The sequence below is a fragment of the Procambarus clarkii genome, chromosome 23 (assembly GCF_040958095.1).
Source record: "Procambarus clarkii isolate CNS0578487 chromosome 23, FALCON_Pclarkii_2.0, whole genome shotgun sequence".
NCBI lineage: Eukaryota > Metazoa > Arthropoda > Malacostraca > Decapoda > Cambaridae > Procambarus > Procambarus clarkii.
The window spans coordinates 9,032,415-9,050,188 of NC_091172.1; the positions used below are offsets into that span (position 1 = coordinate 9,032,415).

At 39.1% G+C, this 17,774-nt stretch overlaps 1 protein-coding gene across 6 annotated transcripts in view; it reads right to left on the bottom strand.

The window, feature by feature from the left end:
* Positions 1 to 1,718: 1,718 nt before the first annotated feature.
* LOC123764045 (zinc finger Ran-binding domain-containing protein 2) overlaps positions 1,719 to 17,774 on the bottom strand; it is a 51,442-nt gene continuing 35,386 nt past the window's right edge. For 4 of the 6 annotated variants that reach the window (XR_011229427.1, XR_006773520.2, XM_045751528.2 and 1 more), the window contains 2 exons: positions 10,057 to 10,128; positions 1,719 to 2,683 (listed from right to left, as the gene is read on the bottom strand). Coding sequence is in view for 3 of the 6 variants with exons in the window: in XM_045751528.2 (XP_045607484.1) it covers positions 2,647 to 2,683; positions 10,057 to 10,128 (109 nt within the window). In the remaining 3 variants the exon portion in view is untranslated. Of the gene's footprint in view, positions 2,684 to 10,041; positions 10,129 to 17,774 lie in introns of all 6 variants that reach the window. The other 2 variants (XM_045751530.2, XM_069329859.1) reach the window with 2 other exon arrangements.

Sequence of the window (17,774 nt, forward strand, 5' to 3'; positions counted from 1 at the left end):
TCATATGCCCGTTTATTCTATCTTACTATTTAAAATACTATACTGTACTGTACACGGTGTGTGTATGTGTATGTGTATGTGTATGTATGTATGTATGTATGTATGTATGTATATATATATATATATATATATATATATATATATATATATATATATATATATATATATATATATATATATATATATATATATATATATATATATATATATATATATATATATATATATATATATATATATATATATATATATATATATATATATATATATATATATATATATATATATATATATATATATATATATATATATATATATATATATATATTCCTTACATGGTTACGTACTGCCTATGTTCAATAAGTATACTATAGAATTTGTTAATGGCTATCAAGATATTAATAAATCTGCAGATATAAATGTGTGTGTTGTAAAGAAGATACAACTACAAAAAATCCAAACTTTGGACCTTCACGGCTGCAATTCAAATATGAACAATCACTAAAAACTAATCTTTAAATCAAACTGCTTGTTGAGTAAAGCATATTAATTTACATATTAAAACAAGCATTTGTATACTTATTGAAATGGATCAATTGTAATTTGATACTCAAAAACTAATCCCTAATTACATTTGTAAACATTAAAAGTGAAGTTGTTGCACATGTTGCACAATAAGTGCACATAGAAAACATTCATTAGTTAGCTTCCAAACAAAAACAAACTTATTTATTAATGAACAGAAACAAGTTTGATACAGCAGATTATTTCAGTATTGATAAACCATGGGTAGATTCACCATTAAGTTGTGCACACACATTACTCTTTCCTTTTAAGTTACTGTCAGTGTTATCAAGAACACAACTTCACAATTCCTGCTTCCAATATAAACACTCCATCCTGGTATGAAGCCAGTGATATGAAAATAACTTGATAAACTTAACTGGCATAATATTTTAAAATACTGTTTGGGCTTGTGCTCACTTACAAAGCTGCAGGTCAATCCACACTAAATTAATGCAAAGAGCAATACAAGCAGACTGATGATTCACAAGTAGGGACCCAAAACCATTCCATCACACCTAATTCACAAATACATACTCAGATTTAAAATCAGCTTACAGCTGCAGAAACTAAATGTTAAAAAGCAAAGTAACAAAATTATGATGCTCCAGTTGTAAATAATTACGCAAGCCAACTCCCATGTATGAAAATGAAGGTCACTTCCTGTTCGTCCTAGACTTTTATCAAACCAAAACTGATGGAAGGCAATAATGCTGGTGAGGCGAGAGGCAAGTAGTGGCGAGGTTAGAAGTGGCAAGGTGAAAAGTGGTGAGGTGAGAAGTGGATAAAGGAAATTAAGAAGACCATTAAGAAAGCCAAGCCAAAGGCAGCTGCTTAATTGAAGTGATCAACAAAGCAAGCAGATAAGGGAAGGATGGCAAACAAATATAACCAATACTTGTATAACTGCTACAAATCTTATATATATGACAAATATTAGCGCACATTTTCATACTCCATCCACCAAGTTAAGAAATTTAACCAAAGAATCTAGTTCTGAATTTCAAGTACTGTATAATTAAAATGCACAAAATTCACATGGTTACACAGAAGTTTGCAAAAGCAAGCAGTTTTCAAAGTACAAAGCCCAAGTATGCAAAATATTATTGTCATGTCTATGATTTTGAGTAAAAAAATTTTTATAATAAAAACAGGAATTTTTTTTTTTTATTTTCACTTACACTTTATGGCAGAGTGGAGAGTAAATATTGGTAAGCACCGAGACTGAACTACTCGTCCAAGTTTAACTTTCAATAGTGTGAATTACTAAGCATGCCGTAGTACCTGATGGGCAAATGTCAAATGCAAGAAATGGTACTTAATTGGTAACTATACAGCAACTGTTCCCTTAACCATCCAACTACTACAATGTTTATAACATCACTTGTTACTCCTGACTGGTATTGACCAGCCATTCACATCTCTTTCATATAGCTCCTATATTTCATTACAGACTACACATTACAACACATTTGCATAGTCACAGGAACCACAACACACAATATTTACCACAGCTTATTTGCTTTAATGCCCTCATAATTCTAATTTCTTTGGAATTTCAAAAATAGCAAGTAAAAAAACTGCATTTTGAAATTAAAAATTTAACAGGCTTCAATTTCAAGACCCAGAAACAGTCATTATTTGTAGAGCCAGATGTGAACAAATTATTATTACTACATACTAAATCAGATCATGATCCCAAGAACACATACACATTATGCACAAAAGTATATAATGTGAACTTCAAATTAGTCCAGATAACTTAATAAAGTCACATATTTTAACAGGGCATTACATTGGGTCATATGAGCTCAACTCAGTGTGGAGAACATCACAACTCTGAGAAACTACAAAAGTTCTTAAAAGGAAAACAGTCTCAACATTTATAAGTTATATATAATTTGTGTTTCCTATTACTCTTAAAACAGCACATTAATGAGGAAATAAGGTTAAGTAAAGAAATCTTACTTCTGCCGTGTACTTCCATTGTGAAAGTCTCAACACTGGGAAAACATCCGCCTGGTGAGAACATGTGTGTCTGTGTGTGTGTGTGTGTGTGTAGTTGCAGTATATTGTATACCATTACTTTCTGGAATACTTCCCCTCTCTTGAATAAGATCTGCAATAGAAAGAACATATCCAAAGCGTAAACAAACAAATCACAGGGAAGACTGAAGTAATAAATATATACTACACCATCTATGTATTTCAATACCCTTTTATCTACATATATATATATCTCTTCAAGATACTAGACATTCAAACACAGAAAAGTACTCCAAATCACAACCATTCAATAAGTAACATTGAATTTTTCTGCAAATTTAATTTACTCCATTTGCTTCAAAGCAAAAAGTGATCAGGGGCCTGAATGTAATTCAAATAGCAAATTTACTAAAAACCAATGATTAACTAATGCAATTAGCAGACTCCAACTCTTGGGTTAATCCTCGATTGTGTTTGTAACCCAAAGGAGTAACCCAAGTCCTTTGGGTTATTCCTCCTACAAGTCAAAGTCTACCAGACCACTGTCCTCATCACTGAGGGGTTTAACAATAGTTAAACTATCAATACACACAATAGCCTTTCTCAACTTTTATTTCATACTAAACACTTCACAAAGTTGTCCATCTTACCAGTTCTCTCATTTTTCAATAAGACCGAGTTTACTTGTATAATACAGTACAGTACAATTCAATTATACATTTACTTGTAAAATTTCCCACCACACTATTCATAAATTATTCTTTACAATTTTCCCCTCCTTGTTGATTTTTTAAACTAAAGTTTCAGAAACCCCATGTTAATCCTGTGGCATCAATTAATGCATACTCGAGTCATACCTGAAATGGTTCCAATATTCGACAGTTCTTCTACTCCCCAAGCCCAGCTTGAGGCCAGGCTTAATTTGTGATAACTTGGTACAACAGACTGTTACTTGTAGTGGACCACAAGCCATGTATTTACTACAGCCCAGTTGGTCCCGTAAATCTTGCACGAACGTGTTTTTCTTGAAGTACTGTTTTTTGCTCAGGCAATATTTCTCATTGTTGCTGGGAGGGTATTTAGTAGCCATAGACCTCTAATTGCCTATGGCACCTCTACTCCCACAGGCTCTATTCTGCATTTCCTACCTTATTATTCACTCCAGTAAGTTGTTATTTTACTGTGTAAATTTGGGACCTGGCCTTCCAGTATCTTCCATGTATATATTATGAGATATTTCCCTTGTTTCCTTTCTAGAGCGCATTTTAAGAGCTTTCAGATGGCCCCAATAGATTAGGTACATTACAATATCTATGCATGCTGTACATATTCTCTGCATTACCTCTATATCAGCAATCTCACCTGCTCTGAAAAGGGAAACAAGTACTGAGCAGTACTCAAGGAGGAACAGCAGAAGTAATTTGAATAGTATGTACATTGTGGATTTGAATGGATTCAAAAGTTGTTATAATCCATCTTGCCATTTTCTTGACTGACACTTATTTGCTTAATTATGCTCGGGAAACATTACAGTTTCCCCAAGTCTGAAAGATCAGACATCCTTTCCCAGGTCCTTTACATATTTTCCTGGTAAATCTTGCAAGACAAGTTACACATTTCTGAAAACAGCAAACACAAAAACAATGTTCCGCAAAATAGGGCTATGGAAAATTAAAACCGTAGTCACTCTGAAAATGTTCACTATTTTTTTCAGGTACAGTAATGTTATTACTATGTTATTCTTCTCCATAATACCACTTGCATAACTATGCTACATACATATTCACTACCCCCCCCTCTCCCCCCATGAAGGGCAGTGCTCTAGTCATACGTGGATGCTATACACGAATTCACTTTAAAGCACATTTTCCTCACGTAGGATAACTAAATAGTTGGTAGGAGAAAGTAGTGTTCGGTGAGGAGTTTATGAAAGCCCAACTTTCTTGCTTGGTCAATCACAGTAAATCATTAATTTGCACGAGGAATAAAATCTGAGCAATCAAAAGATCTAGAGCAAGATCTCCCTCCCATATATGACAGGTAAGCATGCACATCTTTATAGCCCAGGCAAAGGTTTCAACACGCACACACACACACACTATGTTCTGGTGAGCCCCACAACTTAAATATCATGGGTTTTCTGGGCCTCAAGGCCTATGAGGGCCTTCAAGATAATGTTAAGGTTTTGTTAAATTCGATTCGTATCAAGTCACAGGGTCTTTTACAATCATGTGGAACAGTATGATACATTCACTATGAAATGCCTCATCTCTATTCTATTCCCTTTTCTCCATAGCAACAATAACTTCTGCATAAACCTCATCAATGCCTGCGACTTTCCTGTTCTCAGCTTATGCATTGATACATTTCTCTCTTCCACGGATGGATGGGAACGGATGGACGGATGCAAGAGCACATACGCTCGCGCAAAAATAGTAGCCAAGAAGACCCTCTAAATTATAGACCTATGTCATTAACAAATATGGTAGTCAATACACTAGAAAAACTAGTTAAAACCAGATGGGTAGAACACCTGCAGAGTAATGACACAATAGAGTGGTTTTCAAACAGGAAGATCATGTGTAACAAATCAACTTAGTTTTTATGATAGAGCCACAGAGATTCTACAGGAGAGATAATTGGGTTGACTGTCAAAAGTTTTTTTTAGGTCTAGATAGAGTCCCATACAAGAGGTTGTTTTTGGAAACTAGAGACATGCTGGAGAGGTGACAGGAAGACTTCTGACATGAGTGAACCATTTTCTAACAGATAGATGAGGGCAGTAATCAGAGGCAATGTATCTGACTGGAGGAGTGTTACTAGTGGAGTACCACAGGGTTCAGTTCTTGCACCAGTAATGTTCATCTTCTACATAAATGATCTACTAATTTGTGGTCACACTAATTTGTGACAGCCATCCCCCTGTTCTATAAAATATCAATCAGGCACAACTTTCACATATAGACAAGCATTAACTATAAGAAATGATTTATACATACCTTGTTAATGTGGTTATTATGCAGCATCTATGATCAGCAATACATACTCAAACATTACCAAAATTCTTATCACTGTTATTCATACTAGAGAATCTAATGTTACCAAACAATATAGCATAGTTTGACAAAAAATTGACTTTTCATTTTAACATGAAAAAGTTTGAAATTAAATTTGACAGTACAAGACTGTCAAATTTTGACAATACCAGTACTTATAAAATCCCACAATAATTCAAACGTAAACAAAAAATCTAATCTGATCTTTCGAAAGGTATCGAGCACATGTATGTTTCAGAATTAAAAATACTAAAAAAAAAAAAACTATGATGATGAGGCAGTTATTACAAGGGATATAATTTTATTACTAATTCAATTAATAATTTGTAAACAACAGTGAAGAACAGTGGCATTACATTTCAACCATTTAAAAAAGTTTCGAGCATACGGAAGCAATCCACTGGGTGGCACATCTCTTGATACAAACAGAGTGATGTATTAAGTACAGGGGGATGCAAATATTACTAGGTATAATGGGCTCAGGTTCGTGTAATGAATACAGGCTAGCTCAGGCTTGTGTAATGGGCAGAGTAAATGTAATGAGTACAGTATAGAGTTAGAGAAGGCAGTGAGGAAATATAAGCATCAGATGCCAAATTAGGGATGGAGAGTTATTGGTGGTGGTGGTACATGGAGGAAGTGGCAGAAACTGGGTGGTGGTGCTTGCCTAACACTGGCCGAGAAGCAAGGTCTAGCCCTTCATTTCCTGCCTACTAGCTTTGATATACCTAGCATGTTATTTTAACTATAATTTGAATTCTACATTTGTTACATATGTAACAAAGAATCCCGGTAGCACAGCCGGGTTCGTTCTAGACTCTCAATTGAGATTTCCAGGTTCGAATCCCTGGGGGGTCAGAAATGGTTGGGCACATTTCCTATCACCTAATGCCTCTGTTCACCCAGCAGTTAATACTCGGCTTGTTGTGGGGTTGCACCCTGGGCGGGGTCAGTAATTCAACCTAGGGGGTGGGAAGGCCACGATATAAGGCTAACGTGTATGAATACCTAAGGAGTGCCTGTCCCCAGACACAATGAATTACTACTGAATTATGTCCCTAAAATTTGTGGATGAAGGTGGCTTTCAAGACTACTTTTACCCCATACAAGATATAAATATTTCTCTACATATATTTAACTCATTTGGGTTTCTACTTTCCACCTAACCAAGCACTCACGTTTAATGACAAGTTAACCAAATATTGTCTATCCTGTCCTTGTCCATTTTATTTCCCTCCGTATCCTTTATGCAGTGATCATATTCTCCCCGTTCTGTCCTCTAGGGGGTTGTAAGATTTAGTTCCCATCCCCAGTACGTACTTGTAATTTAGCCCTCTTTACTCTGGCACAAATCACATTAAAAGCCTTTCTACATCTTCTATTTGTCCTTTATGAGGCATGGATTAAATGTTGGTGCTGTATTTTACTATTGTCTTAACATAGGCTGTGTTGATCTTCAATGAGTCCTTATTCAGATTTTAAATGCCATTCTAATGTTTGCTAGCTTCCCGTAAGCTGGCAATGTTACTAATTTGTGAACTAGCTGTTAGTATTGAATTACATTCACTTGTGTCTAGCTTACCAATTCCTGTACCTGCATTCCAAAGATTTATGGTTTCTCCCCCTTTCCCTTTCCATATTTTCATTACACTTGTTGTGACTGAACTGAACTATATGTCCTCTTTTGTTATTTGTCAATATACTCCTGTAATTTACTGCAATCTTCCTCAGATGTCACTGCTCTCATTACCTTCACATCATCTATGAGCATTGACATATGAGCTCACTTCCTTGGGTAGTAATTCACAAATTAGGAACATTAATGATTCTATGACTGATCATTGCAGTCAAGCTTGTCGGGTTCTCCCCAGCTCGACCCCACTGATGGTAACATTTGTTTTCTGTCCATCAGTTATTCCCTTGCCCAATTATCCAAGCTCAGCTATCTTGTACACTAACCTTTCATGAGGAACACCATAAATACTTTTTGAATCGAGAATGAGGGTCACTACACACAGAAATGCCAATAGCGTGATGCATCAAATGAACAAATCCATAAGGGCCGTGACGAGGACTCGAACTTACGTCCAAGAGGATCCCAGATGCTGCCTTAATCGACTGAACTACGACATGGTCAAAAGAATTGCAACCAGAAGTTCTACTGAACTTGCTTGGATCCTGCAGCCTCTCTGAGACACAAACCAGGGTTTTACACAATTCCCCCCATGCACTCGAGCTCTATCAATAAGCTGTTCTACCTCTTTGTAAGTTCAGTAGAACAGAAGTAGTTCAGCAGAACTTCTGGTTGCCATTCTTTTGACCATGTCGTAGCTCGGTCGATTAAGGCAGCGTCTGCGATCCTCTCTGACGTAGGTTCGAATCCTCGTCACGGCCCTTGTGGATTTGTTCTCAAGACTGATGGAGTTTACCTAGCCTTCTTCTTTCTTCATATTTTGGTTAACTTGTCATTAAACTTAAGTTGTTAGAAATGACTATCCCTCTAAATCCATGTTACCCTTCCATTACAAAGTTTACACTCTTGAAGTGTTCCATTGTTCTCATCCTGATTATTTTCTCCAGCACTTTACAAGGAATACATGCCACAGACACTAGTTTATAATTTGGTGCTCCCTACGTCTCTTTTTTTTAATATTGTAACTACAATTGTTCCAGATTTCTGGGAGATTGCTCGTCTTGATTCTATATAATTTAAAAAATTTGTAAATACAATGACAAATTACATCTAGCTATTTTCAGCAGCCTTGACACTATTAAGCCTAGCTTCATTGTTTTGTTATATCCAGACCACCTAGTAGTTTCACCTCTACTTTGGCATGGTTCTGGTACATCATCTAATGATGTATCCAGCCAAATATTTTTCCCACCCTTCATGTCTCCACTTTTTTTTTTTTTAAATAAACCACCTTAAATTTGTTTATGCACACCTTGCCACTCAGCCTGAGAATACCCCTGTGTTTCCTCAGCTAGATCACATGGAATAACTGTCTGCTGTTGCAGTTTTTAAGCTGATTCTTGGCTATGATATATTCATGCATGACTTTCTTTCGAGCTTATTTTCCTCTATGCAAAATTTTGTGTTCTTTTTCTATGATCCAGTAGTCTCTTTTTTTCTACTCTGTATTGCCTATTTAATAAAATGTTAACTTTGTTTTTCTAGTCCACTTCCTACCTACCCGTTGCAAATTTCAAGGATCAATGTCCCCACAGCCCAGTCCATGACCAGGCCTCCTGGTTGCTTGTCTGATCAACTAGGCTGTTCAATGCAGCTGTTCGCAGCCTGATATACAAGTCACAGCCTGGTTGATCAGGTATCCTTTGAAGGCGCTTGAAGAGTTCTCTTTTGAACACTGCAAGAGGTCAGCCAGTTATGCCCTATACGTGTAGGGGGAAAAGTGTTGAAGTCTTGGGCCTTTCATGTTGATTGAGTTCTCTCAGCGTGTATATTTCCCCTCTGCTTTTCAGTTGGGCTATTTTGCACATATTAACATGCCTTTTGGTCTTGTGTGGTGTTATTTCTGTGTGCAGATTTGGTACCAGTCCTCCAAATATTTTCCAAATGTAAATTATTATATATCTCTCCTGCCTGCACTCTAAGGAATAAAGATTTAAAATTGTTAGGTTGTCCCAATAATTTAGATGTTTGAGTGGATTTTAGCAGTAAAAGATCTTTGCACACTCGCCAGGTCTGCAATTTCTCCAGCTTTGGATGGGGCTGTTACTGTGCAACAATAATCCTATCTAGAGAGCACTAATGTCTTAAAAAGTATCATTGGCATGGCATCTCTTGCTTGGAAGGTTCTTGTTTTCCAACCTTTGATTTTTCTCAGTTGTGACAGTAACTTTGTCGTGTTCTTTAAAAGTAAGGTCTTCTGACATGATTACTCCTAAATCTTTTACATTGCTTTTTCTTTCAATAGTGTGGTTAGACTCTTACATGCAGTTTCTACTTTGATGTTTGGGTTTTCCATGGCGCAGTACCTGGTATTTATCCTTGTTAAAAATCATGTTATTTTCTGTGGCCCACTGAAAGACTTCATTAACATCGGATTGGAGGTTTGCTGTGCTCTGTATTGTCTACTCTCATGAAAATTCTAGTGTCATCTGCAAAGGATGATACAGTACTATAGTTTGTATCCTTGTCACTGTCTGAAATGAGGATGAGGAAAAGTACCATAACAAGTATGGTAGGAGAGTATATGTCCCAAAAATAACTGGAACCTTCTTTGCACCACTATACTGTACTAGTCTTGCAAAGTTTTTAACTATTACGTGAGGGCGTTCTCCAGATACCATAGACATTGCAAACTCTGGAATTTTTTTTTTTACAAAAGCCTAACACTCCTACTAAGAATATGTAAAAATTATTGACAAACTGAAGTGTCCTACACCCACATTCCTTGACATCCCCCATCACCTTAAACCTGGTTACCTCGACCTGGAGCGGGAACGGGAGCAGGAACGCTGAGACCCTCTCCTCTTCTTACTGGAACGATCCCGTGACCTACAATAACCATCATATATAATGTCTAGTAATTTTGTCAATATAAATTATCCTCTCAAGAGGATTACATGATATTCAAACAAATTTTTTGCTATAATTCAAATTACATTCAATTGAAGTAACAATCCTGTACTCAAATTCACATAACAGCACAACAAATATGCACAACAGTTTACACTAAATATGTATACACTTACTCACAAAACTTCCCTCCCCCAACATTTTTTTTCTTTTTTTTTCTGCACAATCAACATCAGACTGATACTAGAATACAAAAACCAAAATTGAATCTGCACCTTATGAAGCAAAATTGTTTACACAGTAACTCAACTACTGGCCAAATAAAGAGGTCTAAGCAACAATGAAGGTGTAGGGAACCAAATCCAACAATCAAGGAAAGAAGGATAACTGAACAAAAACACTTTTAACCCTCAAACCGCACATGTCATATATAAATGATATCAGTGACAAAACCGAAACCGCGCACATCATTTATATATGATTTCGTGTCTAGCGCTATAATTTAAACGCCCCGCCTGGGATAGGGGCAGCTATAGTACAGCCACAACCGATAGTTGCCAGATGCCACCTAGAAAAAAAATCCAGGCCAACATTCTTGGGTGTTACAGCGTCAGTATTGAGCAAGCCACCAAGGCTGGCGCACGCAGCACGAGCTCACAGCACCGCTGTTCAGCTTGTGACCATAGCATCGCCTACAAATACCATAATATAAATGATACTGCTATTATTTAGCAGTGATAGTATTACTGAAGCCCCCTGACTGTGATAAAACTGACCAGGATTCTGATAATAGCAGGATTGTGGTGATATTTAGCGCTGTGCTCCATGGAGGGAGGAGTAAGGCTGTGGGAAGGAGGGTTGTGGCGTCGTTTTCTGACTCTGTGTGGCCACCATTTATTGACTGCACTCACCATACCAGCTTAGTGGTTCGCCATGGTGAACACAAATGTAGATACTAATATATAACGTGTGTATAGTGTGAGATAACAGCGAGAGGAGTAGGTTGGGAGCCGCCATTTTGGTGAGGGAGGAGCGTCGTCTGCACGACTTGGCATGTTGTTTACTGATGGCCACTATGATCTTTCGGCACCATACCAGCTTATTTGTTCAGGTATGGTGAATAAAACAGGTAGATACTTATATATAATGTGTGTATATAGCGTAATAACACCACAAACAATATTGTTGGAGGACAAATATTAGTGCGTCTGGCCTTGAGGGCGGCCGCCGATCAGCTGATTGTGTGAGTAGCTACGTCTTATGGCCTTTACTCACCATACAAGCCTAGATGTACAGTTATGGTGAACAAAACATGTAAATACGTATATATAACGTCTGTGTATAGTGAATAAATACAGAAAGAGTATTGTGGGGGGTGAATGAGGGTGAGTAAGGTGGTGTTGAGGGAGGGAGTGGCAGTGAGTGGCTCGCTGGTGTGTGGCGGTCACTCCTCGTTGCTTTTTGACTCAAGACCAACTTAGTAGTTCGTTATGGTGTACAAAACATGCAGATACTTATATATAACCTGTGTATATAGTGTAACAACAGCAAAACTTTTTGTTTATTGTTTTATGAAAATAATTGAATCACTAATATGCACACCATAATTTTGAGTACAGCGATGGTTCACACATTTTATAATATAAATATACCACAATTCACTGTATGGAATAATATTACTGCAAAAACACTAAGAAAAAATCAGAAACATTGAAATAATTAGGTAATAATATATTTGTGGCAACTGCCGTCTGACAGCTCGGGCGGAGTAGACCTCGTCTGGCGAAGGCTCTGCCAACGCCCCTTTTTTGCCACACTTCCCTACCCTATTGCGGCTAAAATATGCCACCTACGATTTTTTTTGTTATTTTTTCCGTGATCAGGGAACAAAAATGAACACTTCTATAAGATGAAAGAATTTTTTGGATTTTATTTTTTTGTTGCGCCTGTGGGTGTGAATTCCATTTGGGCCCCTAGCGGTTTGAGGGTTAAGGAATGGACAAGAGTGGGTAAGAACAGTCATTCACAATTTAGAGCAATTAAAACAATAGGATGTGGATGTTTGGAAATGCAGGTAAATCCAAAAAATTAGATTAGGTGCTTGCAAACTGGTCAACAGGTGGAATGCACTGAAAAAATACTGGAAGTCACTGCCTCCACAGCCTCGAGAACAAGTAAAGACTGTTGGCATCTTCCTAGACTGCAAATGCATTAGAGTATCTGACCAACTGGAAATAGGGTATTTACCTCTTGTTGATTATGAGTTCTACATCCACAGCCTGTGTATGTGATCTCTAGTCTCTTTTTCAAGGACTTCAATCTGAGTGTTTTGAGTCAGTAGTACAGTAGTTAAATGCTTCATTGATTCTGTGTGAATAAAGATTCCCTGCACACTTTCCAGCTATACAATCTCACCTGCCTTTACAGGAAACATGAGGACTTAACAATATTATATACCACACAGCATTAGCTTTTTGAAGAAACATCATAATTGGTGTGGTATTCCTTATTTTGAAGTTTTCATTACCCTTTTCATTTTCATGGCTGTTGCAATGTATATATTTTATTTTATTGTGCTCTATAAGCATTAGGTCTTCTGGCATTATTATTATTACAAGACCTTTGTCTTGATTTCTCCTCTTTCTAAGATATGACTTTCTTTAATATTTTATTTCTGTTAAGGTTTTTAGTTTTCCCATACGAAGTAACCACTGTGTCACCACCGAACGTCATTTCCCATTGCCTATTGTAACCCACTGAGACCGTGTTACTACCATTGCCTATTGGAAGACCTTATTACTATCTTATTGTAATTTTTCTGCATCTTTCTCCAAGGCAATTTCCATACTGCCTTTACTTTAGTGTCATTAGCAAAGAATGACACAAAACAAACTTTTTGTTTTCCAGGAGATGTGGAACAGGGCGAGGGCTATACTGTGGAACCCAGCTCCACACCATACTAAAGCTGGATTATCTTGGGTTTACTACCACACGTTAATCTACCCCTCAAAAAATTAAAAACCTACCTCCTAAGTTGTCCTGTTTTTCTCTTGGCTCTCATTTTATGGGCTATTATTACAAGATCACACGTATCAAATGCATCTGCAAAATCTGTATTTCAATTTACTTGTAATGCCTCTAATTTTGTCAGTGATTAAGTAGTTGGAAAAAACCAGCATTGAATGTAATGAAACACCAATTTCTGGGGGTCCTTTGTGACTTCCTGAAGCTACAATGCTGATAGTGCCAAACTACTGGGTTCCATCAGTCGTGGAATTCTTTTAGGCCTACCAGGGACCACGAGCCAGAACCTGGTCCCCTGTCTAATGAAATGCAGAGAACAATGGCACTATGATAAAATTGTCAGTGAGTTTTAATCATATCCACTACCAACGGGGAAGCACCCACAGTCAAAACAGACCACTACTGGTTACAAAAAAATATTAACACCTGAAAATCACAAAACTCCCCAAAAATGTAAACAAACGATCGAAAACTCGTGAAACTAGCACTAGCTCATTCACCCCACCTCCCCTCCTCTTGTTTGGGGTAGGAGGAAGACAGTAGGTCAACCGGCTGCTCCACCCTCGGTTCTATGATAGGAACCCCCCCCCCCACCGACTCCCTGGGAAAAGGAGGGTGTCATGGAGCCCCCAGGGGCTCACCCAGACATTGGCATTTCATTATATTCAATGCTGGTACCCACGAAGCTACCTACTCACGAAGAAAAGAAATGAACTCACCAGGGAGGAGGAAACACCACAGGTATCTTAAAGAAGAAAATGCAAGCTGCAACACATGACCCAAGGTCACACAAGGCCAACAATGAGGAGGAAAAAGAGGGAAGATACCTGGCTGCCAGGACCCTGCCTGACCGCCAAAATCCCCACACCCGTTTACCGGCCCAAGATACAATAGCAAACACAGCTGAGTGAGCGACAAATTTGTCAATGTCATGGGCATGAGGATAGACTGCAGGCTGGCTAGACTTAATACTGCATGCAGATGACTTAAGAAACATGAGCTCTGGAACAGGGGACCAGGAAACGGGATCAACCTACGAGGAGTCCACCAAAGCAGCAGTAGTGGCATGAAAATCGCAGTGCAGAGCCACCACTGGACTCGGCACACAATGCACCCCAGCCGAGCCAAGCAAGCATCCACCACCAAAGGACTCCTTCAAAAGCCAACCGACTCATTCTTTACCAGAAAAGGAGGAGCCGGCAGCAGACAACCAAAATGACCCCAGGGCTGAAAGAACAAAAACTCTGGCATCAAAGGAGAGTATGAAGGCCACCCACATGACAACCGGAGGCGAGGAAGCAAAAGAGCCATACGAAAGCAATCATGGTCCGAAGAAGACACCATAAAATGAGAAGAAAAGAACATGGTGCAGGCTCAGGAAATGCATGAGCAGGCCGGAGAATTAATAGTGCCCGAGAAAGCTTACAAAACGGACCCAAGGAAATATCGACCCCAAATGGAAGCAGCAACAGCAGCTCTGTCAGTGTGACAATACAAGTTTGACAAGTACAGTATTTGGCAAAAGATGCAGATTAAAAAAACAAAAAACAAAACAAAACAAAAAGAGGACAACTGAATCCGACACTGAAGAGGAACGACAGAGTGGCAAAAAGCACGCCAGGAGACTTCAGTCACAGAGAGGAGGAATACAAGAGGGACACCAACAAACCAGCCACCTGATCACTATAAAAATGGCAATAAACATGTGTCAAAAACTCCAGATACGAAGATCAGAAAAGGCAGAACCAGCAAAGTGTGTCACTGGACCGATCTTCTGATAGAGGTGGAGCTGCAAAAAAATGGCCAGGTCCAGACACCAAACACGCAGCGCCTGAAACCAAGCCAAGCCAGTCACCAGGGAGCCAGAAGGCCCACCCTCCCCTGAAGGACTAATTTCACCAGGACCGAGTAGAAGCTGTACCTGGGATAAGAAGTACAGAAACCCCACCTCAACTAATACAGTAAAAAGGCATCCACAAGCCATACAGTCTGGGAACAGTGCTGCGGAAAGGAAGGCACTGACCAAGCCGATGTGAAGAGGTTCACGTTTGGGCATCCGAATGTCCGGCAAAGCCAAAAGGAGGAGTTGGTGTCGACGATCCACTTCGTGGAGATGGGACGGAACCATGACAGACAACCAACCAAGACACTGGACACACCCTGGATGTGAGCAGCACAGAGCGAAACCCCAAGAAACCAGAAGACGAACTACATGTAGAGTCCAGCTCCAAAGACATGGACCGCAGAGAATCCTCTCGGGTGAGACAACAAACCATAGGGGGAGAGTTCGAAAGAAGCCAGACTAAAGAGTTCAGAGGGACCCAAATCCTCTTCAACACATGCCACACTGCCACAAACACCCGCACAGTACTGTAAGCCTGACGAAGGGAAAAGGACCATGGCCCCCCTGACCAGCTTGGTAAACACTTGTTACAAAGCCCCAACCGAGGTCGAGGCATTCGTGAAGATGGTGAGCGAAGGCATGGTAAGGTACCAGGGAACCAAACCCCCCGAAAAACGAAGAGGAAGCCAGCAACGTAGCAACCAACGACAGGCATCCTGAGTCTGCACCCACCAATCGCAACAGCAGCGGAAAGCCGCCCGCACACAAACCAAAACACTCGAGCAACTGGCGAGCCACCTGGTGCCCACTTGACACCAACAGACGACTGTATTAATAGTGTAGCTGATCACGAAGGAACCTGAACATGGATCTGCAACAATCCCTTGGAAGAGTGGGGAAAAACGGAGAAAATGCCAAGAAATCAACCCCCAGAAACCTGTAACATGGAAGCTGCATGCCACTCAAGTGAGTGCAAACGACAAAACCAAGCCCAGCTCCCAGATGAAAATTAATGTAATAATTTTTTTATTTATTTATTTAGTATCTCAATAGAAGAGAAAAAGGGGAGCCTGCGAGTCAGGATGACTCCAGAACCTCACAGTGCATCCAACCATGATCAAGGCAAAACCCAAGTCAAACAGGAGGTATGCACACAGCCTCCTGAGCCTCCACTGGGTAAAGTGGGAAGCCAGAACTTCCGAAAAGATGAATCTAAGAAACCTAAGGGCACCCAGAAATGAGTCGTGGGGAAAGCCGCACACAAAGCACATCACAGATCCCACTGCCGGCAGAAACAGATGTGAAGAGTTTCTTTCACCCTGCTGCCCCTGTTACCTAGCAGTAAATAGGTACCTGGGAGTTAGACGGCTGTTACGGGCTGCTTCCTGGGGAGGGGGGGGGGGGGGTTTGTATGGGGGAAAAAAGTTAGTAGTAGTTAGTATAAGTTGACTGACAGTTGAGAGGCGGGCCAAAAGAGCAGAGCTCAACCCCCGCAAGCACAACTAGGTAAATACAGAAGGAACATGCATCCTCAAAGGATCAAAAGGACCCAAGGGCATATGGCTGAACTCCCCCCCCCCACCTCCCCCAAGCCCTGGGAACCATAGCAAAGGGCCCCGAAGGCAGATCCATGCCCATTGCCCAGTATAGAGAAGTGGAGTCCAAGGAACAGGATTTGATCAGTCTGTTAATATCCTTATGCAGATTTGTAATGACCTCCCTCTAACAACTTTTCCAGTTCACAGTGTATCATAAATCAGGTGTAATCATAAACTTCATAAACTGCAACACGCAAACAAATTCAATTCCTCCTTGCAAACTGTATCCATCCAATCATGTCCCATACTATATCCTGTGTTATTTACACTTGCTCCAAACATTCTCTTCTTAAAGGAGATTTACGTCTTAAATAATAATAAACTTGATATTGTTTCTCTCTTAATTCACTCTCTCATGGTTGACTGATCACCTTGCATAGCCTTTCACTCACCTCACTCCCATTTTCTTATTGCCCTTTTCCATTCACTTTTCATCCTCAAAATTAAATTGTTGTGCACCACCACCACCACTCTGGCCACTTCATCTCACAAAGTAGTTCTTCATTCTTCCACCAGCTTGTGCAACTCCGAACACTGTCTTGGTATGCTTCTCCAAATTTGTCTGACATACTTTGCCGTCAACTCTTATTTTCCCTCACTCAACCTAATTTCTTACTATTCAGTATCTTCCACTCAGCTCCCCCTCCTCATTTAAGATATAAGTAATCACTTTTTATCAAATTTTTTATTTGCAAAATGTTATTTAAACACCAGAAGTTCCCATTGAAATTATATCTGCAATACAAAATTAATGAGACTTAAATGTTCATGAGCTATGTACATATACAGAGTATATAAATGCACTACAAATATCACTGAAAATTTTCTAACATGATAAAAAAATGTCAAAAGTTTCAAAATTATGCAGTAATGTACAGCACTTTGCCATTTTCAAGTTACGTTAAAAGTGTAGCTAAATGTGAGTGCCAAGAGATAAGCTGTGGTAATGAAGCACCATTAATGGTATGGGCACCATTACTTCTAGCTTGTGTTTGCTCAGGTGCAGTGCGCGCACACATCATAAATGGCACAAAGTGCAGGTACTAGCTCTTTCAAGTTTATTCATCTCTATTTCCTGTAACTATAATAAATCAACTGAATGAGCTTTGAAAATACGATTAGAAACCTAGTATCAATTCTTTATCTGAATGTATGTAGAC